General features: G+C 43.4%; 1 protein-coding gene across 3 annotated transcripts; it reads right to left on the reverse strand.

The window, feature by feature from the left end:
* Window positions 1-4,228: 4,228 nt before the first annotated feature.
* Window positions 4,229-23,379, reverse strand: LOC115122040 (protein Hook homolog 2-like). Of its 3 annotated transcripts, none has more exons than XM_029651196.2 (22): window positions 23,177-23,377; window positions 22,265-22,347; window positions 21,268-21,340; window positions 21,061-21,111; window positions 20,720-20,852; window positions 20,323-20,390; window positions 18,469-18,531; window positions 18,189-18,269; window positions 16,320-16,483; window positions 16,077-16,217; window positions 15,763-15,964; window positions 15,530-15,640; window positions 15,272-15,359; window positions 15,034-15,100; window positions 14,003-14,140; window positions 13,248-13,335; window positions 12,613-12,647; window positions 12,414-12,496; window positions 12,191-12,294; window positions 11,922-12,029; window positions 11,761-11,836; window positions 4,229-11,600 (listed from the first exon to the last, which is right to left on the reverse strand). In XM_029651196.2, exons 1-22 carry the CDS (start codon window positions 23,219-23,221, stop codon window positions 11,347-11,349), a joined length of 2,256 nt encoding a protein of 751 aa, XP_029507056.2. In that variant the 5' UTR covers window positions 23,222-23,377; the 3' UTR covers window positions 4,229-11,346. The 3 variants fall into 3 exon arrangements, 2 of the variants coding, with proteins under 2 accessions (XP_029507056.2, XP_029507059.1); XM_029651199.2 differs by having other exon boundaries at window positions 11,376-11,600; window positions 11,765-11,836; window positions 23,177-23,376; XR_010461193.1 differs by lacking the exons at window positions 4,229-11,600; window positions 11,761-11,836; window positions 11,922-12,029; window positions 12,191-12,294 and having other exon boundaries at window positions 12,445-12,496; window positions 12,793-13,335; window positions 23,177-23,379.
* Window positions 23,380-24,763: the final 1,384 nt, after the last annotated feature.

Here is a 24,763-nt window from a genome sequence, read left to right on the forward strand (position 1 = left end):
TCATTGAAGATGGGTCGTGGCTGGGTCTTCCAGCATGACAACGACCCGAAACACACAGCCAGGGCAACTAAGGAGTGGCTCCGTAAGAAGCATCTCAAGGTCCTGGAGTGGCCTAGCCAGTCTCCAGACCTGAACCCAATAGAACATCTTTGGAGGGAGCTGAAAGTCCGTATTACCCAGCGACAGCCCCGAAACCTGAAGGATCTGGAGAAGGTCTGTATGGAGGAGTGGGCCAAAATCCCTGCTGCAGTGTGTGCAAACCTGGTCAAGAACTACAGGAAACGTATGATCTCTGTATTTGCAAACAAAGGTTTCTGTACTAAGTTCTGCTTTTCTGATGTATCAAATACTTATGTCATGCAATAAAATGCAAATTAATTACTTAAAAATCATACAATGTGATTTTCTGGATTGTTGTTTTAGATTCTGTCTCTCACAGTGGAAATGTACCTATGATAAAAATTACAGACCTCTACATGCTTTGTAAGTAGGAAAACCTGCAAAATCGGCAGTTTCTCAAATACTTGTTCTCCCCACTGTATATGGATTCTGTGAACATATTTAAAAAATGAGATTGTTTGTGTGTATAGTCGATTACTGGAGATTTGATGAAGTAATAATAGTAATAATATACAAACTTGCACACCCAAACATAGACATAGGGGTGAAAAAAAGTATCCTGAGTTGGTCACTTTATGGAGTGTATAGAGTCAGAACATCTGTTTTCTCAGCCACTGCCTGTCACCAAGGGAGTACACCAGGGCTCGATCCTATGCCCCACACTCTTTTCAATTTATATCAGCAACATAGCTCAGGCAGTAGGAAGCTCTCTCATCCATTTATATGCAGATGATAAAGTCTTATACTCAGCTGGCCCCTCCCAGGATTTTGTGTTAAATGCTCTACAACAAAGCTTCCTTCGTGTCCAACAAGCTTTCTCTACCTTTAACCTAGTTCTGAACACCTACAAAACAAACGTAATGTGGTTTGGTAAGAAGAATGCCACTCTCCCCACCGGTATGATTACTACCTCTGAGGGTTTAGAGCTTGAGGTAGTCACCTCATTCAAGTACTTGGAGTATGGCTAGACGGTACACTGTCCTTCTCTCGGCACATATCACAGCTGTAGGCTAAAGTTAAATCTAGACTTGGGTTCCTCTTATCGTAATCGTTCTTCTTTCACCCCAGCTGCCAAACTAACCCTGATCCCTGATCCCTACCCATGCTAGATTACAGACATAATTTATAGGGTACTCTCGTGCGGCTAGATGTGCTTTACCATTCGGCCATCAGATTTGCCACCAATGCTCCTTAAAGGACACATCACTGCACTCTATACTCCTCTGTAAACTAGTCATCTCTATACACCCATCGCAAGACCCATTGGTTGATGCTTATTTATAAAAACCCTCTTAGGCCTCACTCCCCCCTATCTGAGATATCTACAGCAGCCCTCATCCTCCACATTCAACACCCGTTCTGCCAGTCACATTCTGTTAAAGGTCCCCATTGCACACACATCCATGGGTTGCTCGTCTTTTCAGTTCGCTGCAGCTAGCGACTGGAACGAGCTGCAACAAGCACTCAAACTGTTTATCTCAATCTCTTCATTCAAAGACTCAATCATGGACACTCTTACTAACAGTTGTGGCTGCTTTGCATGATGTATTGTTCTCTCTACCTTCTTGTCCTTTTTGCTATTGTCTGTGCCCAATTCATGTTTGTACCATGTTGTGCTGCTACCATGTTGTTGTCATGTGTTACTACCATGCTGTGTTGTCATATGAAGCTGCCTTGCTATGTTGTTGTCTTAGGTCTCTCTTTATGTAGTGTTGTGTTGTCTCTTGTCGTGATGTGTGTTTTGTCCTATTTTTATATTTATTATAATTTTTAAAAATCCCAGCCCCGTTCTTGCAGGAGGCCTTTGCCTTCTGGTAGGCCTTCATTGTAAATAAGAATTTGTTTTTAACTGACACGCCAAGTTAAATAAATGTTCAATAAAAATACAAAAATGTATCATTTGACAGAGATAAGGTTAAAACATTACATGATTGTCTATACAGGCAGGGTCTGGGAAATAGTCTCACAAAAATATTGGCGTATGTCCACTTTGGGTAAAAGTAAGGGGAAGTGATTTACCCTCTAACCAATAAAACTATAAATACATGGGATGCCCTCCGTCCTGGTAATACATTTTGAAACAAAACCTATGCCCTGTTAAATAGAACCATTGAAATGTTGAACATGTATAGATTTGGTTTTAAACTTAAGGCTATAATTTATTGTAGTCCCGATGGAGTTTTTGTTGATATTCTAAAGGTTTGCGTTCTAAACCAAATCGTGAGTAGGCAAAATGGAAAGTGTCTGATTTCTTATCTACGCCACCTCAGGCGCCAAACATATTATGGACAGATAGCGCCATCTACAGGGGACTGGTGGATAGTGCCAGGCATGTTATAGTGAAAGTTATAATGATAAAGAAATCTCGAGAGCTACTTTAGAAAGTTTATATTTCCCCTTCTGAAATTGGCCGATGTAGTTAATAAATTCGGAGCATTACATAAAATAGACATTTAATGAGTCTGAAGCAAATAGTGAATATCCAACGGAGATTGGTTATTTTATATACAGTAAATGTTGGAGTGGATTAAAACACAAATTATTAAAAAGTGGAGGAAGGACAGTGACCTCCCTTTTAACATAAATTATCATGTTTGTTTTGTCTATATTTTAAAACGTTTTGTTCACCTGGTAAAATAATGTTAGACAGGGAGATTGTAGAGGGAAACAAGTATTTGAATGGAAGAGAAATGTACAGGGTGATAGTGATTGAGAGGGCTTCTGAGTTAAAGTAAACAGATATGTAGACTAGGAAAAGTGACAAAGAAAGTGGGAAAGAAAGGAAATGGGAAGTTAACTAGAAAGTCAAATAGAAAATAAGAATTCAAATTTTTAATTGCTTGGACAGATTAAGATTTAACAACATTTTTATTTTCTCCGTCAGGAGAGGATGGGGTGTCCCTATCTCTCCCTTTAAAATGGTTCCATTATTGCAATAATTCATAAATATCAAATAAAGATTGATTGTTTGAAGAAATGACAAGTCTCTCTCACTTGACTAGAATTTCCACGACACTATGTACATTAAAGAAGCCAATCTTACTGAAGCACCTTATTCCTTTCACTCTCTATTGGTCTCGTCCTACTCACAGGTAGCATCTTAGGATCCCTTACCCTGGATCCATCTTCCTCTTATACTCTCTTCACTGCTGCAGCATACGACACCTTCTGTACTACTCTGACCCTTGCAACCTTGACCTGCCTTTCTCTGAAACGGACACTTCTGTCTTCAGCAACATACCCCTACAGCAGGGTTCCCCAACTGGCGGCCTGCGGGCAAATTTACACACACAGCTTTTCCCACCAATACTACATATTCCTTTGTCTCATGCCCTCCTGCACACTATTCACATCTCCTTCCTACTCACTGCTGCAACATGACCATAAGCTTGACACCTAAAACACTAATGGTTTTGGGACAAAAGCGGTCACGGAATAACTGACACATCCTAACTTGACTTTGCCGAGTCAAGACTCAGCAGGATAGACAGTCTTCTCAGTTTCACAACGCTCTCCACTGGGCTTGCGTTGCACCAAACGGCGGGTGTCAGAACCTAACGCCACCCCAGTTAGCGCTCCTTTCAAAGAAACCCTGCTCCCGAGAGCAAAGCAAGTCACAGGTCTTTTCACGAGTCCACTTCGAGTTCCTTTCACAGATTCAACAGTCCCCAACCCATTCTCCACCCAACCTGACACCACATATGGATCAGCCAAAAGGAAAATATCTCACTCGCACTGGGCCAGAATCATTGGGGCGAGGCTCGAACTCAGCGGTCTTCACCACACCTGCCACCGCAGGTAATTCACCCTCACATTCAATTTGAGCTACCAGGGTATTTTGTTTTTGTACTTGACGCCAATCTTCCACACCATACCGCTTCCCTAATGTAATTTCCTTCTTCCTCGCTGTCAATATCCACATCTCCACGATCTTTCCACTCCTCCATACGCTGTAGTAGCAAACTGTTCAAATGGTTACTGTAACCATGTCGCATCAACTCAAAAAGCTCTTCACCTGAGTCACCTCAATCGTCAGTTAGCCTAGTAAATTAATGCATATGTCATCATCTACCGCACTGGAGGCCAATTTACAAAAACAATATCCTCATCACTGGCTTTTTCAAATACAGGTGTCCCCATTTTATTTGTAGTGCAAAATAGACTGGACTACAAACTTGTCCTTCACCTTATTTTTTAATATAACCCTTTATGCACCGATTAAAAAGTTATACAAAGAAACAGACAGATATAAAAATAAAAACACAAAGCCCTTCACACCATGCATGCTAGAGTTACAAAACAATGTTTTGGGTCCTTCATTTAGGAGGGTGTTTTGCTTTTGCCTGACACTTCAGCAAATGGTTACAGTGTCTTAGTACAAGGCGTGGAGATGGGTTGCATGGTAGGTCTGTCCGGGCCGGCCAGGTAGGTCCGTCCAGCCTGATAGCTAAGTATCTAGTACCAGTCGGCCGGCTGGTCCAATCCGGCTGGACCTTATTTTGTAACAGTTGGCCGGACAGATTGGATTAGATGGTCCACCTGGCCGGACCTAGCTATCTAGCTGACCGGACATAGCTATCTAGTCGGCCTGCCTATCTGGTTCTATCGACAAATAAAATATCCTTATCATGCTTCCACCACCTACTAACGTTGTTTAAGATGTACCCAACACATCTCATTCTAAAATCATGGGCATTTATATAGAGTTGGTCCCTCCCCCCTTTACAGCTATAACAGCCTCCACTCTTCTGGGAAGGCTCTCCACTAGATGATCATTTAATGTAGTTATTTTCAAAATGATGCAAATAGTGGTTTAGTCAACTAAATGTCCTTTTATTTTAGTCACATCACATTTGTATTGCCTCATTAACTTATAGTAAGCATAAACCACTTACTTCCATGTGCACATACATAGCCTTGCCCTACCAACATATATATTTCTGCTGTTGGGAAGAGAGTAGGATGTTATGCAGAAAAATGACAAACATAAGAATACATAACAAATTCAGCCTACATAGATACTGCACATTACATTTAAAAAAAACTGAAACACGCTTGACAGTAGCAAAATCACCAGTGTTACAGGATTTGGTTTTTCCATTTCATATTTAAAGGTTGGACATTAGCAAGTGGGGTGCACCGATTGGTGTCACCTTTGTTAGTCAGTCTGTATTACACCTGTGCTGGTTGGTCATCTCATTAGAAGGAAGGTGTTTCACCTGTGCTGGCCTAGGGGCTATTTAAGAATGGCTGGCCCAGCATTCCAGTTGTCTTGCGAGACCTCCCTATTTGATTTGATTTCTAGACAAACAATCCTTTATCTGATCTTCCCTGATTTCGTTGTGCTTCACCTTTTTTGGCCAGTTTGGATTAGTCGGCCCAACAGGTAGGTAGGTCTGGCCGACTGGCCCTACCTATCTGGCGGCAGGACCTATGCTATAAAAACTCAGCAAAAAAAGAAGCGTCCCTTTTCAAGACCCTGTCTTTCAAAGATAATTAGTAAAAATCCAAGTAACTTCACTGATCTTCATTGTAAAGGGTTTAAACACTGTTTCCCTGCTTGTTCAATGAACCATAAACAATTCATGAACATGCACCTGTGGAACGGTCGTTAAGACACTAACAGCTTACAGACGGTTGGCAATTAAGGTCACAGTTATGAAAACTTAGGACACTAAAGAGGCCTTTCTACTGACTCTGAAAAACTCCTAAAGAAAGATGCCCAGGGTCCCTGTTCGTCTGCGTGAATGTGCCATAGGCATGCTGCAAGGAGGCATGCAGATGTGGCCAGGACAATAAATTGCAATGTCCGTACGGTGAGACGCCTAAGACAGTGCTACAGGGAGCCAGGACGGACAGCAGATAGTCCTCGCAGTGGCAGCCCACGTGTAACACCTGCACAGGATTGGTACATCCGAACATCACACCTGCGGGACAGGTACAGGATGGAAACAACTGCCCGAATTACACCAGGAATGCACAATCCCTCCATCAGTGCTCAGACTGTCCGCAATAGGCTGAGAGAGGCTGGACTGAGGTCTTGTAGGCCTGTTGTAAGGCAGGTCCTCACCAGACATCACCGGCAACAACGTCGCCCATGGGCACAAACCCACCTTCGCTGGACCAGACAAGACTGGCAAAAAGTGCTCTTCACCGGCAAGTAATGAGCGTTATACCGAGGCATGTACTCTGGAGCTGGATCGATTTGGAGGTGGAGAGCCCGTCATGGTCTGGGGCGGTGTGTCACAGCATCATCGGACTGAGCTTGTTGTCATTGCAGGCAATCTCAACGCTGTGTGTTACAGGGAAGACATCCTCCTCCCTCATGTGGTACCCTTCCTGCAGGTTCATCCTGACATGACCCTCCAGCATGACAATGCCACCAGCCATACTGCTCGTTCTGTGCGTGATTTCCTGCAAGATAGGAATATCCGTGTTCTACCATGTCCAGCGAAGAGCCCGGATCTCAATCCCATTGAGTACGTCTGGGACCTGTTGGATCGAAGGGTGAGGGCTAGGGCCATTCCCCCCAGAAATGTCCGGGAACAGATGTGCAGGTGCCTTGGTGGAATAGTGGGGTAACATCTCACAGCAAGCACTGGCAAATCTGGTACAGGTCATGAGGAGGAGATGCACTGCAGTACTTCATGCAGCTGGTGGCCACACTAGATTACTGACAGTTACTTTTGATTTTGACCCCCCCTTTGTTCAGGGACACATTCAATTTCTGTTAGTCACATGTCTATGTAACTTGTTCAGTTTATTTTTCAGTTGTTGATACTTATGTTCATACATTTACACTTTGCACAGTTTGCTGGAAATAAACACAGTTGACAGAGAGGTTTCTTTTTTTTGCTGAGTTTATACACAAAAGTATGTGGACACCCCTTCAAATTAGTGGCTCCGGCTATTTAAGCCACACCCGTTGCTGACAGGTTTATAAATTCGAGCACATAGCCATGAAATCTCCATAGACAAACATTGGCAGTAGAATGGCCTAACGGAAGTGCTTAGGGACTTTCAACGTGGCACCATCATAGGATGCCACCTTTCCAACAAGTCTAAGATCACCATGCACAATGCCAAGCGTCAGATGGAGTGGTATAAAGGGTAGGGCCATTGGACTCTGGAGCAGTAAAAACACATTCTCTGGAGTGATGAATCAAACGTCACCATCTGGCAGTCCGACAGCCAAATCTGGGTTTTGCAGATACCAGGAGAACGCTACCTGCCCCACTTCATAGTGAATAATGGTCTGGGGCTGTTTTTCCTGGTTCGGGTTAGACCCCTTGGTTCCAGTGAAGGGACATCTTAATACTACAGCATACAAATTACATTCTAGAAGATCCTGTGCGTCCAAGTTTGTCGAAGGCCCTTTCCTGTTTTAGCATGACAAAGCCCCTGTGCACAAAGTGAGGTCCATACAGAAATGGTTTGTTGAGATCAGTGTGGAAGAACCTGGCTAGCCTGCACAATCTGACCTCAACCCCATCGAACACCTTTGGGATTAATTGGAACGCAGACTGCGAGCCAGGCCTAATCGGCCAACATCAGTACCCACCCTCACTAATGCTCGTGGCTGAATGGAAGCCAGTTCATGCAGCAATGTTACAACATCTAGTGAAAAGGCTTCCTAGAAGAGTGGAGGCTGTATAGCAAAAGGGGGGACCAAGTTCATATTAATGCCCATGATTTTGGAATGAGATGTTTGATGAGCAGGTGTCCACAGTTTTGTAGTGTATATTGCCAGTGCCAACATTTCATACTGCAAATGTTGGTACTGGCCTTATATCATGTCTAAAAGACACTGTCCATTTCCAATATATTTAAGCAGTGATTTACCATCATCAAAATGACAGGCTGAAATCAACACCAACAAACGAGGGAGAGGAATCTCTAGCACTGTTAGGCCGTCCCGAGTTCAACGGGTCGGCGTTTCAGCAATGTAACAGCATGTCCAATTAGTGATGGTAAATGCCCATTGCGATATGTCCATTACATTTACAGTATATTGCCAGTTTCAACATGTTATACTGCAATTGGACAGTGTCCATTGCCAGTATATTTGAATAGGGATTTACCATCACGAAATGGACAGACTGAAATGACCACCTAAGAGTGAGGGAGAGGAAACACTGCTTGACTCATACTGTATATTGTTAATGGACATGTGTGATGTTGCTGGATATTGGGCGGGAACTGGAACACGCTGTTGTACCTGTCAATCCAGAGCTTCCAAACATGCTCAATGGGTGACATGTTTGGTGAGTATGCAGGCCATGGAAGAACGGGGACATGTTCAGCTTCCAGGAATTGTCTACAGATCCTTGCAACGTGGGGCCGAGCATTATTATGCTGAAACATGAGGTGATGGCAGATGAATGGCACAACAATGGTCTCAGGATCTCGTCACGGTATCTCTGTGCATTCAAATTGCCATTGATAAAATGCAATTGTGTTCATTGTCTGTAGCTTACGCCTGCCCCTACCATAACCCCACCACGGAGCACTCTGTTCACAAAGTTGTCATCAGTAAACTGCTCACCCACACATCATCATACACGTGGTCTGCTGTTATGAGGCCTGTTGGACATACTGCCAAATTGTCTAAAACAACATTGGTAGAAAAATGTACATTCAATTCTCTGGCAAAAGCTCTGTAGGACATTCCTGCAGTAAGCATGCCAATTGCACGCTCCCTCAAAACTTGAGACATCTATGGCATTGTGTTGTCACAAAACTGTACATTTTAGTGGCCTTTTCTTGTCCCCAGGACAAGGTGCACCTTTGTAATGATCATGCACTTTAATCAGCTTCTTGATATGCCACCCCTGTCAGGTGGATGGATTGTCTTGGCAAAGGAGAAATGTTTACTAACAGGAATGTAAATAAATTTGTGCACAACATTTGAGAGATGTGCGTATTGAACATATGGGATCTTTTATTTCAGCTCATGAAACCAACACTTTGCATGTGGCGTTTATATTTGTTCAGTAGAGTTTAAGCCCTTTAACTGCATGTCCAATTTGTGATGGTAAATACCAATTGTAATATATTGCTAATGGACAGTGTCAAGTTATACTGCAATTGGACAGTACATTGACAGATTTCCAGTCACGACAACGACAGGTTGAATTGCGCAGGCCCCATCTCAGTACTAGAACATAACAGTTCAGTTGGAATGTTGATTTACTACTTTGAAATTAAAAGTCAGACTTCCTGATTTAATACCAAATAAACACCAAATCTACTTAAAGAGTAAAACACTAAGTGAAGTTAAATGTACACACAGTTGTGGTTTCATAGCCTGGTAAATAACATTGCACAGATAGTTAGACACTTAAGAGGGTTAGGTACAAGTCATAGAGAGCAGTTTGGGTACCAAAAAGAAGTTCCATGTTTAAGTGGATACTGTCAAAGTAATCAGATAGATGTAGTGTTCAACAATAGCACTGTTCTTCACAGGTTCATCTTGAGAAAATGATAGGTAAAAATGTACATAAATTCAGTTGTAAATAATTCTGACATTAAAAGAGCACACATTGTCTGTTCATTAGCTAGGTAAGTTCCAGTGTCAGCGAACAGAAGCATCTATAGTTGAGTGTTTCTGCTGAGAACGAGAGAAAAGCTACATACCATTGCTACCTTGAAACCTTATTTCCCTTCAGGATTACACAATAACAACCTCCAGTGTGGCCAGATTTCCCCCACATATCAATTAAATGTGAATCAATAACCCCACATTCTGGTTCTCACAAGCACCAGCGGTTTCCTACATTCACATCAGTCTAAAGTGATGTGTGCAACCAATTATATAATTCTTAAAAACACCCTGTAACTCTTTAGAGGGGATAAATTAAAGTTAAAAAGAACAACACCTAGTCCATCATTCAAAGAATAAATTCCCATATTACAACTTGAAACAAAACCTTGTTCAATAGACTGTGTGAATACTACCAGTCAAACGGTCCTGACAGAAGACGACCCATATCTTCTAGTCTTTCTGAACTTCTACCATTACATGTGAACACCACACAGGAATTTGATACAAAAGTCTTTAAAAGTAGATCGGTTAACAGAGGAAATGAACCATAATCAAAAGGGAGGGAGTGCTTTTCTGTACATTATTATACAGACTAACTACAAAATGCGGAGGTTCATTTAGAAAAAGAAAAAAAAAAATGTCTAGAAAGCTATTCTTCCTGCTCTTCAAACAATAAAACAACTCATAACAAATGAAGAAAAATCAAGTAGATACAGCTTGAAAGAGTAAACACAGAGAAATAAAGAGGTCATGACTGTGTGTGCAGAGAAAATGTGTTCCTCTCATATCGAAGACGTATTATTGAGCTCTTCTAGATCAGGGGCGCCAAACCCATTTTTCCCCGGGGCCACAGTCGGTCTTCAACAACATTTCCTCGCCGTCAAAATTGGCAAAAAGTGATGCTCCCTGACTGTCATTTTGATGATTATTAGTGAGCTGGACAGTCAATAAACTGTATGAATGTAGGTCCATTATCATTTCTACAGTTTCAAACTTGGTTTTAATCATTGAAAAAGAATATCGAGTACACCCCCCCCCCCGGATCCAGATGACACCCCTGTTCTAGCGCTTCACCAGTCTCTCTCCCCAAGTACATTTAAAAGTGTCAAGAGACACAGCACAAGACAGAATCTCCAAATGACTTGGGCACAAATTAATACAAATCGCACAAATTCACCATGATGTCAACCCATAGGTGTCTCTTAGTGTTTCCATGTCAGAGTAAGAGGATAATATCTATTTAGCTTGGCAGTGGGCTGGACAATAAGGGTGAAAATATATAGTAGTAGTAGTAGGGGGAAGGTAAAGACCCCTGCCCTATTGACAGCAGAAATCATCCCTTTCCATCTCGGTCATCATTGTGGCCTTCCAAAGCATTGATACTCATAATGTCCTAGAAAACATCAAATACATTATAGCTAAAAAGAGGGCTTGAAAGAAATGGAGGGACTGAATGACAAACATTGTCTAAGAATTCCATGACAAAGGATTAGTCACTCAGCTTCTTTCTATCCACTTCATGTTCCTTCATTCCAGCTCTCATTTAGACCCAAGACTCATCTTTGTTCAAAAGTCCTGGCAGCTTTGAAAGCACTTGAAGGTGCATTAAGTAGCTCTGCATTACGGACACTCCAGAAAATCATGTAATAGAGATGCCCAGCAGGGGGCAGCAGCAGCAATCTTCACAAAACACCAAGAGGAGAAGGCATCAGAGCAGTGAGAGTGGGAGTACGGAAGAAGTGAACACTAAGATATAGACAATGTTTTGCCTCATTTTCACATCCTCCCCCAGAGTTGATATGTCTTATCTGGGCTGGTGGCGGGCTGCGAGGCCTCTCCTGGCGTGGGTGGACTGCCTCTGCTGGGCCAAGAAGGACTGGGCCTGGTTGGACGGACCCGACCGCTCTCCCACCACCTTCTGATGCAGGGCCATACCCTGGGGAGGGAGAGAGTGAAATAAAGCCATAAGACAGGTAAATGTCTTACTACCATAAAAACCAAGACCATTATACAAGTCATTGCACAGCATTGAGCACCTATCATGCCAACTGCTTTAATACTATGTAGATTAGGCAGATACAGAGAGGTTTACTTACTCACCATGTTGTACCAGGCACTGATGATGAGTTTCTCCTCCTGGTCATGTCTGGACCTGCTCTTCTCACAGTCATGCTGCACACAGAGGAGTTGTTCATGCATATGGAGGGTCAGAAATGCACTACTCATCTGCATCTCGTCAATGTAGACAGGCTCTTACCTCCAGGTGCTGGATCTTCCGGTCTCTCTCAGTCAACTGGTTCTTGAGGGCCTGAACATCAGGAGACACAGTCAGAGGCGGCTGCTTGGGGTCCAGAGTCTTGATCACCTTCACAATGAACACAAACACATATACTTGGTGCGGAAATTCTCAACTATGTCACAATGTGCATGACAATCTTTGACGATATCTGCAACTCAGATTTAAGGCAGCGGCCAAGCACCGTGGTGCTGTACTGATGAGTTTAGTGTCAGGCAGTGTTGACTGACCGTCCTGGCCTTCTCCACATAGCGCTTGTAGCGTTGCTCCATCAGCTTCATATCCTCATCCTTCTTCTTCAGGATCTCCTGCAGCTCATCGATCTTCTTCGCCACTGACAGGAGGGAGGTTGAAGAGGAAATATTAACAGCATTTTCAGAGCTTGAAAGTGCTCTTAGATTGATACTATTTGAGAGCACTGCTCCCAAGGGCAGGAAATAAGAGACCACTTACTGTTGCCGTCCGCTTTTGGCTCCAGGTCATCAATGACCTCTCTCTTCTTCTGCAGGTCTGAGTGGGCCTCATGGAGCTTCTCCCTGGGACGAGGACAGAGGAAAAGCATGGAGGAGCCGGATGTGTAAGAATCTACAGAGTGGTAATAATACTCCCTTCACAGGTGCAGTGTGCAAGCATCAGTGATAATAGTACTCACAGGTGCTCCTCAAGCTTCTTCTTCAGCAGGGAGGACTGAACGGAGAGGAAGAAAGTCAGTCAACACTCAAACTACAGAGAAACAGACTTCTGTCACACAGAGACACAAATAATAAGCATAATACACAACTGAAGTAGTCAAAGTCAAATCAGAGCCCAGGCAGGGATGGGCTGTACTTACGATGGCCTGATTGGCCGAATGTCAGTCGGTGGGGGCAGGCGGAGAGACAGAAGGGTAGGCGTTAATGGTGAATCAACACAGCAAACAAGGGTTAAAGTTCCCACACAAAATCTCAGAGAGCAGTCACAGGCAGGCAGTCAACGGAGGGGAGAGAAGGATACAGTCTACAACAGTCCTCAAGGACTATATTGAGGTCTAGGTCTCTTTTTCCAATTATAATGACTACAAAATAAATGATTAAAAACAAAAAAAACATACTTGAACTAAGATGGTCAACCGATTAAGAGAGATTGGTCCTTTCATTCCTGATTCCTATACATTTTCAGTATACTGTTGTCTTTGATTGGAGAAGACTGGGTCCACTCAGTGATTGGTATGGACAAGGTAACAGGAGTAACAGGATGTTTAGAGGAGGAGGAGAGGGGTAAATGAGGAGGGTCTGTCTCTCCACTCACATCCTCAGCCTTGCTGCCCTGCTCCTGTAGAGCCTTCTGGAGATCCTCTACCTGGGACCGCAGCTCAGAGATCTGCTGCTGGTTCAACCTGGAAGGAGGAGAGACAGAACAAATAAGAAAAGCAGGAGGGAGAGAAGGGGAAAGGAAGAGAAAATGAGGACATTCGATTAAGCTGGTTTTGATGAGTGAGTGGGAGAGGCTGGCGATGCATACAATGTCACATCAGCCGCTGCATTAGTCCACTCTAGAGGTGTCCCACCCACCCACTCCCCTCTGTGTGTTGTGGTTAATTAGGGGAAGACGGAGCTACTTCAGCCATACTCCACAGCTCAGGATGCTCTCATCCTGCTGCTGAAGACGGCTGCCTGCCTCCCACACTCTGGATCTATCGTCACACACACGATCCACTCAGAAAAACCGCCCACCCACACACGTGCGCTGTACGGACAGCCGGGGGACAATCTGGCTCATTGCTGTCCATCCTCTGCTCCGGCCCACACAACACAACTCAACACACAGACCAGAGTGAGCTGACATTTAGCTAGATCGCTCCTCCGTTTAGCCAAATGTGAAACTCAAAACAGAAACTCTGGCAATATATACTGTGACTAATATCGTCACGGACTGACCTTGATACATACAATCAAATCACAATGTGCATAACTAAAAACGCTTTATTTTACTTTTGTGGATGAGATGCAGTGGTATTCGTATAGAACATATATTTTATTTTACGCATGCCTACACACACACACCTGATTTGTGTCTCCAGGGTGTTCTGGCTGCGTTGAGACTCCTCCAGCTGACCCTGTACCTCCACCAGTCTCTGTCTGTAGCTCTCCTCCTGGACACACAGCATCTTGTTCTCACTCTGCAGACGCACCACCGTCTCCCTGTGGAGGAAGCAGAAGGGATGAGGTCAAAGAGAGAAGGCAGGGAAGTGGGGCAGAGAGGCAAAGGTCTGTACACTACACACCAACAGAAGTATTCAACTCCACCTCAGCCAATTTAACAGCAGTGCCATCTGACAGAGCCATTCTATTCATGGAGCCAATGGCACATTCTGGGTTCTAAAAATAGTGTGGCTGAGGAATAAGACCTTTGCCATTTATCACAGCTGAACACTAGGCGGATCCAGATTTCCATATCGTTCATGAAGCATACCGGTTTTATGGCATTAACGTCAGTGCACACAAAGGGCATCATTTCTGTTCAAATGCTATCAAAGTACTAGCGAATTCACATAGCGAACGTTAGCTAAATGCTAACAAGCGCAAGCGAACATAAACTAAAAGCAAAGACAGTTCTATAACTTTATGAGCTGGGTTCTATCTCAAAAGGCTACTCACACTTAATCTAGGAGGGGATTGATTGTCTCTGCTGTAACCAAGAAGCTTGATCTTGCAAGCTAGCCACCTACAGCTAGCAGGTTAGCAAACCAAATGCATAGCTGGAGAAAATGTATTTGGCATTAAGATCGTTAACGTATAGATATATTTACCTGGCAAACATTAGGAGAGAATTTCAAGTCTAACTTGATCAGCTCTTGTACTGCGACAGTGGACGTCAAGAAACCTCAGTTTGCTCCACATGCTCTTAATAAACAAATATACCATGTGACTGGCTCAACTGAATTGTAGTTTAAAAATAAAACAATCTAAACACCCCGGTACCACCCAAGCCTACAGTTGAAAATGAGCAATTGAATTCTGACACCACTGTATGTCTATTGATAGGTCAGATAGGTGTTATCTAACAGATGAAGCTTTCACTCAGTCTCACATACTTGAACTCTGTGGGCATCATCTCGGAGGCCAGGTTTCCCACTGTGCCAGAGTCCTCACATAATCCACCTGAAGGGGAGAGAGAGAGAGCCAAGATGTCAGGGGAAAATATATCACATTTGTTTTGACAGTAGTCTTATCAACTGCCACAAAAGGTCAAACAACCCACCTATACCATCTTGTCATTTAGAAAAACAAAGGCTGAAGGTTCAGGATGTTTGCTGTGTCCATTGGACTCACCTGGTTGATTGAGGCCCTTCTGTTGGACCTGTGCACACCTGAGCTCATCATTGGTTTCCCGTAGTGTGTCTCGCTCTGAGATCAAACGCTGGAAAACACATTGGGATAACGTGGGGGTTAGACTGCACTCAATCTGATCCTACTAGAAGTGTTCAAAGTGACTGCCTCAGAATTTCAGAGATTTTAAATCCACATCATGCCCTTTTAAGTAATACATCTTAGTCTGGAAAGGAGTCGTCCCCGGCCATCCTCTCTCACCTCTTTCTCCTTAAGCAGGGCGTCATACTTGTCCTGAAGGTTCTTGTACTCAAACTGCCACTTCTCAGCCTTCAGTGCCTCTGACGAATGCTTGGTGTGAAGCTCATGGACCTGACAACAGGGAGGCAAACACATTCAGGGTCTGAAGAGAGTTCATACCATCATGTGTCATACACACATCCATCTCCACACCTTTGTTAACCCTCCCCCATTCTCTAGCCCTCTCTGCCCACCTGTCTCTTGTAGGTGTCCAGCTGGATGCGGACTGAGTTGGCCCTGCGTAGCTCCTCCTCCAGCTCACATGTGCGCTGCATGTAGACAGTGTTGCGCTCCTCCAGCAGACGCACCTGTCTGCGCAGGTCCCCCAGGTCCTCCAGCTTGCGCTTGTACGTCTCTACCAGCGCCTCCAGCCGGCTCACTCGGTCAGACGAATGCCTGTAGGAGGGGAGAGGGTGAGATGGGGAAGCCGTTTTGAGGATGGGACAGGAAAGGAGAGAAGGATAAGAGGCCACAGACTGCTGAGAGGCTGCTCTCCCCCTGGGCTCACCGGAGGATGTCCATCTCATCTTTGAGAGACTGGGCCTCCTGGGCGAGGCTGGTCAGTTCATCGTTACGGTGAGTGAGGTCCAAAACGTCACGCTCCAGAATCTCCCCTCGCACACGCATGTCATCTCGGCTGTTCTCTAGTCTGTGTCACAAACAGGGGGCAAACAGAAAATGCTCAATTAATTGTATCAAAAGAGTAGAATGCATTTAGTTTGGAAGTTTGTGTTGAGGATATGACTGTGACCTGTAATTCTCCTCCTGTAGCTGCTCCATCTGGCTCTGCAGCAGCAGCAGCTTCTTGCCAGTGATGGTGGTAGAAGCATCCTGTGGGTCACTGAGGCTGAGCTTCTCCCTCAGGGACTGTGTCTCCACCTGCAGGGACGACTTCTCCTCCAGGACGGCTGCCAACTGAGGACCAAACACACACACAGACATAGTCAGGGGTGGAGTGGCAGAGAGAACCAGACAAAGTTGCATGTAACAAAGGCTAGAGAGGGAGGAGACCTAGAGACAAATGAACAAACAGTCACACATTGAGTCATAGAAAGTGCTGAGCACAGAAAAAGGACACACTTCAAAATGCAGAACACCGCCAAAAAAACCCACATATTTACTCATGAAAAAAGACACTCCACAAATGCTGAAGAAAAAAGAGCCACACTCACATATCCAGCAATAGACACTGTACATTGCTTGCAAAACATGCAATGTTTTTCCATGAGGGTTGGTGGTAACTTCACATGCACAAACATCAACGCAGTTAGTCAGCTGGTCTGCTATGTTCTCAGTCGGGTGGGCCACTTTCTCAATGGAGCAGTTGTTAGCATTACCCCTCAAGGAGGGGAATAGAAAACCAGATGTCTGAGTCAGTCTGACTAACAGTTACAAAGTGGGGAGACTGGAGAGTGGGCTCAGAAATGGATGTTGATTAAGGATTCAAGCTAGTGAGGCTTGATGAAAGATGAACTATCCTTGAGGTTATCATGGACAAGAATGTTGGTTGGTGGTTTAGGGTAAAACGCCCACCCTGAATATGTTTGTGGGTTAGGCAAGCAGGCATGCCAATATAAAAAGGGGGCGTCTATTACTTACCTGTTGGACATCGTTCCACTTTGAGCACAGCAAAACTCTACACTGAACTTTAAGGACAAATGGCTTGCTTTAGCATCATACCAGGGAGAAAGTAAAGAACTACATAAACTACTGAGAATTTCTTAATGTGTTTAATGTTAACATATTAAGAAATATGCTGAATACATAAGTGGTAATTGCCTTCTAATCCTAAATACTATACAATGTAATTATTGGGGATCAATGACTTAAGTCTTTGTACCCAATGACATTGCCTAATCAGAGGCAGCATTAACAGCACAGTTAGCACTGTTTCATAGAAAATAAGAGGATTCTAGTACCCAAAAGCCCATTTTAGCATGTGTAGCGCCATTGAGAACTTTCACCATTTTGAAGTAATCAACTGGGTGTGGCTTCCTATTGGTTAAGAACGGATCACATAATTCCATCCAGGACATCAGGAAGGATCAGCCATTTAATTATTTGTGAGCAACAATTCCATAACTGCAGGTGGCAGTACATCGCCAACCATGGCTTTATACCTGTTCAAACAACACACTCCAGGTGGCAGTATGCACCCTTTCAGTTTGTTTACCAACTCAGAAGTAGTAGAAGAACATTGACTACTTCAAAATCAGCGGAGGCTGGTGGGAGGAGCTATAGGAGGACAGGCTCATTGTAATGGCTGGAATGGAATGGCATCAATAATATGGTAACCACATGTTTGACTCCGTTCCTTTAATTCCATAACAGCCATTACAATGAGCCCATCATCATATAGCTCATCTCACCAGTCTCCACTGTTCAAAATGGAGATGGCTTCAATGGTGCTGCCTGTGCACTCACAGAATGGGACAGATACAGAAAAAAAAAAAGAGTCCCATCACTCTCTATGCACCGTTTACACAACAAACCATCAGGGGGAATCAGTCAGACTGGACAACAATCCTCAGCTAAGTGAATAAATAGGGTCACTTCACTCATGGCAAAGAGCTGCAGATACACACAACATGCTAACTAACAAACAGTCCCCTCTGCCCACCTGGTGCTCCAGGTCCCGACAGCGCTGGCCCAGATCCTCCTTCGCCTCCACCTCCTCACTGAGAAAATAATACTTCCTGGACTGCAGACACGGAGAGAGGCACAAGGGAGGTTATAGACAGCACAGTGGGAGGTAGAGAACGAGAGAGAGAGAGAGCGAGAGATACCACGAAAGACAAGTATATGAGACGGCAATTGAGGAATAGCGATAAAACCAACTTGCAGGGGAGTGAAAGTTTAATGTATTCAGAGAAGCAGAGTAAGAAGTGAGCGGGTCCCACCTGGTAGTCAAAGTCCCCGTAGGTCTCAGGACTTCCTGGAACAGTTGGCTCTTTAGCTAGGAGCTACACCACAACAAAACAGTCAATTGCTGGTTCAAACTCCAGAAAGACAGATCACATGGTGAAACCCATTGTCAATATAGAGGTAAGCAGGACAATATGTCAGCTATTGCCTGTTTTAGTGTATATTGCTGTTAAATACAGAAAGGTTTCAGGGAGCAAAGAATTGTGCTTGAACAGTTGTAGCCAAAAATGTTGAGAATGACACAAATATTAATTTTCAAAGTCTGCTGTCTCAGTTTGTATGATGGCAATTTGCATATACTCCAGAATGTTACGAAGAGTGATCAGATGAATTGCAATTAATTGTAAAGTCCCTCTTTGCCATGCAAATGAACTGAATCCCCCAAAAACATTTCCACTGCATTTCAGCCCTGCCACAAAAGGACCAGCTGACATCATGTCAGTGATTCCCTCGTTAACACAGGTGTGAGTGCTGACGAGGACAAGGCTGGAGATTACTCTGTTATGCTGATTGAGTTCAAATAACAGACTGGAAGTTTCAAAAGGAGGGTGGTGCTTGGAATCATTGTTCTTCCTCTGTCAACCATGGTTACCTGCAAGGAAACATGTGCCGTCCTCATTGCTTTGCACAAAAAGGGCTTCACAGGCAAGGATATTGCTGCCAGTAACATTGATTTAGGTACAAGCATTTATCGGATCATCAAGAACTTCAAGGACAACGGTTCAAATGTTGTGAAGAAGGCTTCAGGGCGCCCAAGAAAGTCCAGCAAGCGCCAGGACCGTCTCCTAAAGTTGATTCAGCTGCGGGATCGGGGCACCACCAGTACAGAGCTTGCTCAGGAATGGCAGCAGGCAGGTGTGAGTGCATCTGCACGCACAGTGAGGCAAAGACTTTGAGGATGGCCTGGTGTCAAGAAGGGCAGCAAAGAAGCCACTTCTCTCCAGGAGAAACAACAGGGACAGACTGATATTCTGCAAAAGGTACAGGGATTGGACAGCTGAGGACTGGGGTAATGTCATTTTCTCTGATAAATACCCTTTCCGATTGTTTGGGGCATCCGGGAAAAAAGCTTGTCCGGAGAAGACAAGGTGAGCGCTACCATCAGTCCTGTGTCATGCCAACATTAAAGCATCCTGAGACCATTCATGTGTGGGGTTGCTTCTCAGCCAAGGGAGTGGGCTCACTCACAATTTTGCCTATGAACACAGGTTTGAATAAAGAATGGTACCAACACATCCTCTGAGAGCAACTTCTCCCAACCATCCAGGAACAGTTCGGTGACGAACAATGCCTTTTCCAGCATGATGGAGCACCTTGCCATAAGGCAAAAGTGATAAGTGGCTCGGGGAACAAAATATCGATATTTTGGGTCCATGGCCAGGAAACTCCCCAGACCTTAATCCAATTGAGAACTTGTGGTCAATCAAGAGGCAGGTGGACAAACAAAAACCCACAAATTCTGACAAACTTCAAGCATTGATTATGCAAAAATGGGCTGCCATCAGTCAGGATGTGGCCCAGAAGTTAATTGACAGCATGCCAGTGCGGATTGCAGAGGTCTTGAAAAAGAAGGGTCAACACTGCAAATATTGACTCTTTGAATCAACTTCATGTAATTGTCAATAAAAGCCTTTGACACTTATGAAATGCTTGTAGTTATACTTCAGTATTCCATAGTAACATCTGACAAAAATATCTAAAGCAGCAAACTTTGGGGAAATTAATATTTGTGTCATTCTCAAAACTTTTGGCCACGACTGTAGGTGTAATCTCACAAAAGGACAGACAGATCTACAAAGAGGATAATATCAAAAAGACTGATCACTCACCTCCTGTATGGCTGTCATGACAACATGCTGGACAGACTCCTCCAGGGTCATTATCTGCTGGATTTGCTCTATGAGAAAAAACACAGAGGAGTCCACTGAATATCACATTCACATCTGACAGTCAGACACTCAAACACACTGCTTTACACACAGTGCAACAGTTTCTCCTGCATTCACATCAAACCCACTAGCTTGTTCATCTGAGGATCACATTGTCTTTTAAAACTCTGTTTTATCATAATCTGTATACAGTACATGGTTGGGGCTTTGTAGGAACGAACCAATGAATGCTCAGTTTATCAACTCGTGATAATCAGGTCATTGCATTAATTCTGCATTTTCTCCATAGGTGACTTCCTGTTACCCAGCAGAGCCTCCTCTATCCCAGCTAGCTCACCTTGCTTTTTCTCACAGCTGACAGCACAGCCAAGCACCAACTGCACCAGCTTCCCAAGTTCAGTCACATCTCCAAACTCCCCAATCAGATTGATGTCTGGCAGGTGCACGTCTGCTACCTGGTGGCCAAGCACCTGTTCATAAAAGGATGGAGACAATGGGGATTGTGAAAAAATATATGCATTGAGCAATGATATTTCAAATGGACTAAAACAGACTAAAACAGATGCAAACACTGAGGAACAACTGGAGGAGATTGAGCTCTTAAAATAAATGCTGGAAACGTGCATATACCATCCATCCCTTCCTTCCGATCTTTAATGAGGAAAAGCCTTTACTCACATCATGGTAATACTCAAGCATGCTCTGAAGAATCTTCTTCAGGTTGCTGACCTGGAGGAAAATGAAATAAATCTGAGCTGGAGAACACAGGCATCTTTGCCTTGGTGAAAATACACCATCTTTAAACAGTAAGGCCAGTGGTCACTCTAGGTTGCCTAGGTGACAACCTAGAGGCACTGTGTTATATCCTTCTATCTCATACTGCACCTTGAGGCGCCAGTTGGCCTCACTCTCCTCCTTGATCCTGCCCAGCCATGCCTCATTAAACCAGGAGGGGTCTCTGTTAACGAGATGAAACACTTAACAAGACATATTCTAGGGACATACAATACACAGGAAGCCACAGGGCAGAGTATTTCTAAACTGGAAAACGCAAACTCCCTAATGTGACACTCAATGAATGTCACAACAAGCAAGCAATCATTGGAAACTTGCTTGAGGCCAGAATTGTCATGACCCAATTCAACGAACCTTCAGATAAAAGCACTTGCTTGTTTCCAGTTCGATACATTTCTATGTCTGTGTGTGTGTATGTGAACAGAAAGGCACACAAATACTACAGCAGATGAGGTATGAGGGTAATTTGGCTTGGACAGACAGTACCCTTAAATGGACAGGCCCTTGCACAAAATCCCACCTGGGCACAATCTGCAAGTCCCAGGCCTTGAGAAATATGGACCTATTCCTTATCAAGCGTAGGAATATAAATAAAAACAGACTAACAGCCCATCCTCTAACTTTACAAAAAGGCTTTTGAATAGATTATTGAATTTGCTCTAATCAGGTTCTACTCAAAGTAGTTCAAGGCCCAGAACAAAATGTCAGTGTGCAACTGATAAGCAAATCTGTCTGTGAATTGAGAATGACTGGGATTGAACGTACTCCACAAATCTCTTACTATTGCCATTTGCTACTGTGACAGGGTAATGGGTTCTGCAAGTAAGGACCTTTTTCTGCGTTCACATGCTAGTCAGAACTAGGAAATTCGGAAATGTACAACTCTCTAACTGGTTACAGTTATACATGTGCCGCGTTCATCGAATCAGCAAGTCGGACATTTCTGAGTTTCCTAGTTCCGACTAACATGTGAACACTGCATACATCTCTCAGTTCTCCTACGCTTAGCGGTTGTCTACTCTTGTGTTAACCCACCACCACCATTATCACCAACCTCAAAACACACAAAAAAAAATTGTGCCCTTACATCCTGTGTAGAACGTGTGCAATAGCCACTCCGCTCATCAGGTCCTGCTTGCTGGTGCATGAAGGCACCTGAAATGTCTGTAGCTGGAAGGGTTGGACATGATGAATGAACAGAAAATGTGTTAGTGTGTCATTTATTATACTTCACGTCAATCAATTAGAAATCAACAGATCGAGAAGAGGAACAATGCAAATGCTACTGCCAACACGTTGGGCAAATTGCTTGCTATTGGGGGTTTTAGGATGGGTATCTATTAAGCACTTTTTGACAACTGTTGATAAAGAGGGCTTTATAAAATACATTTGATTGATTGTGCGGTCTAGAAGTGCTGGAAAGCCATTCTACTAATGTGCTGTACAGCTAAAGTGTTTGCTAACCACTAAATGATAGACCTCAGCTAGCTACATAGCTGGCAATTTGTTTGTAAGAGATCATTCCACATTTCTAGCTAGTTTTAATTTAGCCTAAACAACCTATATTTGGAGGGTTCATGGCTGAGTTTTTCAACTATGTACCATATTAATGGTACTTATCGTGGAGTTGAGAAACTTAGAGGCTAGCTAGGAGTGTGACTGGCTTGCTGGGGCTTGGCTAGACCTTCGTACTGATTGCATAAGATAGTGGCTAGCTCAGTTGCTGGCTGGAAACTTTGGAGCTTGTCCAAGACGACCATTTCTGATGTTTACAGTAGACCACCAAAACAATTTAGTTAGCTTTATTTGACAGTGACAGCTAGTTAATTATGTTATTTTTTATTTGAGCTGGTTCAAGGCACTACTAACTATAAAATGCCTAGCTACATTTAATTGTAAAAACACCTAATTTATTTTCGCTAACTGCAAGCGAGAGGTCCTTTTGGATGACGACCGGCTAGCAAGACATCCCAGTTCCCTATAACTTTGTAAAACTTACCCAATTTAGTAACGAATCGCATAGCTTTGCTTTATCCAGACTCATTTTGGTTTGTCTGACTGACACTCTGCAGTTAGCACACTAGCAATCGATTGGGAGACTTTCAGCTTCAAGTTTATTTTTAGCTTGCACTATCACGTCAGCAAACCATGGCCTCCTGTTAGCTAGCTTGACTTTCGCGTTTTAGCTCCATAAACCATCCGAGTGAGACTCCGTATTAAGACCATTGTCATGGCAACAGATGACCGTGTTTACGTGTTGTTGTCACAGAGTTTCTAAACCCAGAGACGCACGCAACCTACTTGTTAACAAAATTAAGGAAGTTTCCTTTAAAATTTTTCATAAATATTATCCTGCCAACCACTATATGAAGAAGTTTAAGGAAAACATCAACTCAAATTGCTCCTTTTGTAATGACCACTCAGAAACAGTTGTGCATCTTTTTTGGCATTGTATGCATGTAAGAGAACTGTGGCAAGACATCAGTAGGTTTATAATTGAACACATTTATGAAGATTTTACACTATTGTGGAGAGATGTACTGTTTGGATTATTTACATACAATAGAAATAAGCGCAATCATTTTTACGTAATTAATTTCATTATTCTTTTGGCCAAATTTCATATGCACAAATGTAAATTTACAAACAGAAAACCAGATTTTCGTACCCTACAAAAATAAATTGAACTGTATTTTAAGACGGTTAAATGCTCTACTAACAAAAAAGCTGTTAGAATTGTAAGTATATGCATGTCCCTTAAGGTCCTTGTGTAATTGTAATGTGATATTGTACCCCCTAGCTCGATTGTCTATTGTTTGTAATCTATGTATGCTTGTGTTCCCTCATGTGCTTTATGTATTGATTTGATATTAATAAAAAATAAAATAAAAGCACGCAACATCGCGAGACTTCCGGAACGCTTAGGAAGCAGACCAGTGTTTGAGAAGTGACAAATTATTCCTTAGTTGTTCATTTTCTCTAAATCTAAAGGCACAACCTAGATTCGAGACAATGTACTAAGTATTTGAACATGTTATTACTCCAACCTCGTGAAAGGTTTTGATTTATTGCACATGCGCAGCTTGGCGCGAGACAACCGTTACGCCCTATTACGCATTTCTGCGCATGAGCAGTTTTCGTGGTCACGTGCTAGTTGAAACGATGAAACTCTGATATTTCTAACATACTGATTCGTTGAACGCGGCACGTGTATAACTACAACCAGTTAGGAGGTCGGACATTACCGAGTTTCCTAGGCCTGACGTGCACTTGCACGCGGCACCAAGCTATCCAACGTCGCCATGACATCGCCTACCAGCGTGATCAGGGGATTCTATTTGTTGTTGTTTCGCCTGTATTTTGCTCAAAACAGAGCGTGGTATTTTAGAGATAATTTGTGGGTGTTATGTTGTGTATGTTTCGAAAACCTTTAGAGCATGCGTTTTTGGTAATTAAAAAAGGAATTTGTTCGAAAATGTTCCACAAAAGAACAATAGATGGCTCAAGTTGACAAAATGACACAGAACTGAGGATTGAAGGTGTCTCGAGTCCTAACAAAACTGATCATGTAGCTAGCCTAGCAGAA

This window comes from Oncorhynchus nerka, linkage group LG26 (assembly GCF_034236695.1).
Source record: "Oncorhynchus nerka isolate Pitt River linkage group LG26, Oner_Uvic_2.0, whole genome shotgun sequence".
Taxonomy (NCBI): Eukaryota; Metazoa; Chordata; class Actinopteri; order Salmoniformes; family Salmonidae; genus Oncorhynchus; species Oncorhynchus nerka.

What these genes read in the sequence shown, in the direction of transcription:
- LOC115122040 (XM_029651196.2), bottom strand. Translation starts at nt 23,221, where the DNA reads ATGAGTCTGGATAAAGCAAAGCTATGCGATTCGTTACTAAATTGG. An exon ending in GTCGGGACCTGGAGCACCAG is followed by an intron (nt 16,484 to 18,188) that starts GTGGGCAGAGGG and finishes TTTGGTCCTCAG; the next exon opens with TTGGCAGCCGTCCTGGAGGA. An exon ending in CTACAGGAGGAGAATTACAG is followed by an intron (nt 16,218 to 16,319) that starts GTCACAGTCATA and finishes TTTGTGACACAG; the next exon opens with ACTAGAGAACAGCCGAGATG.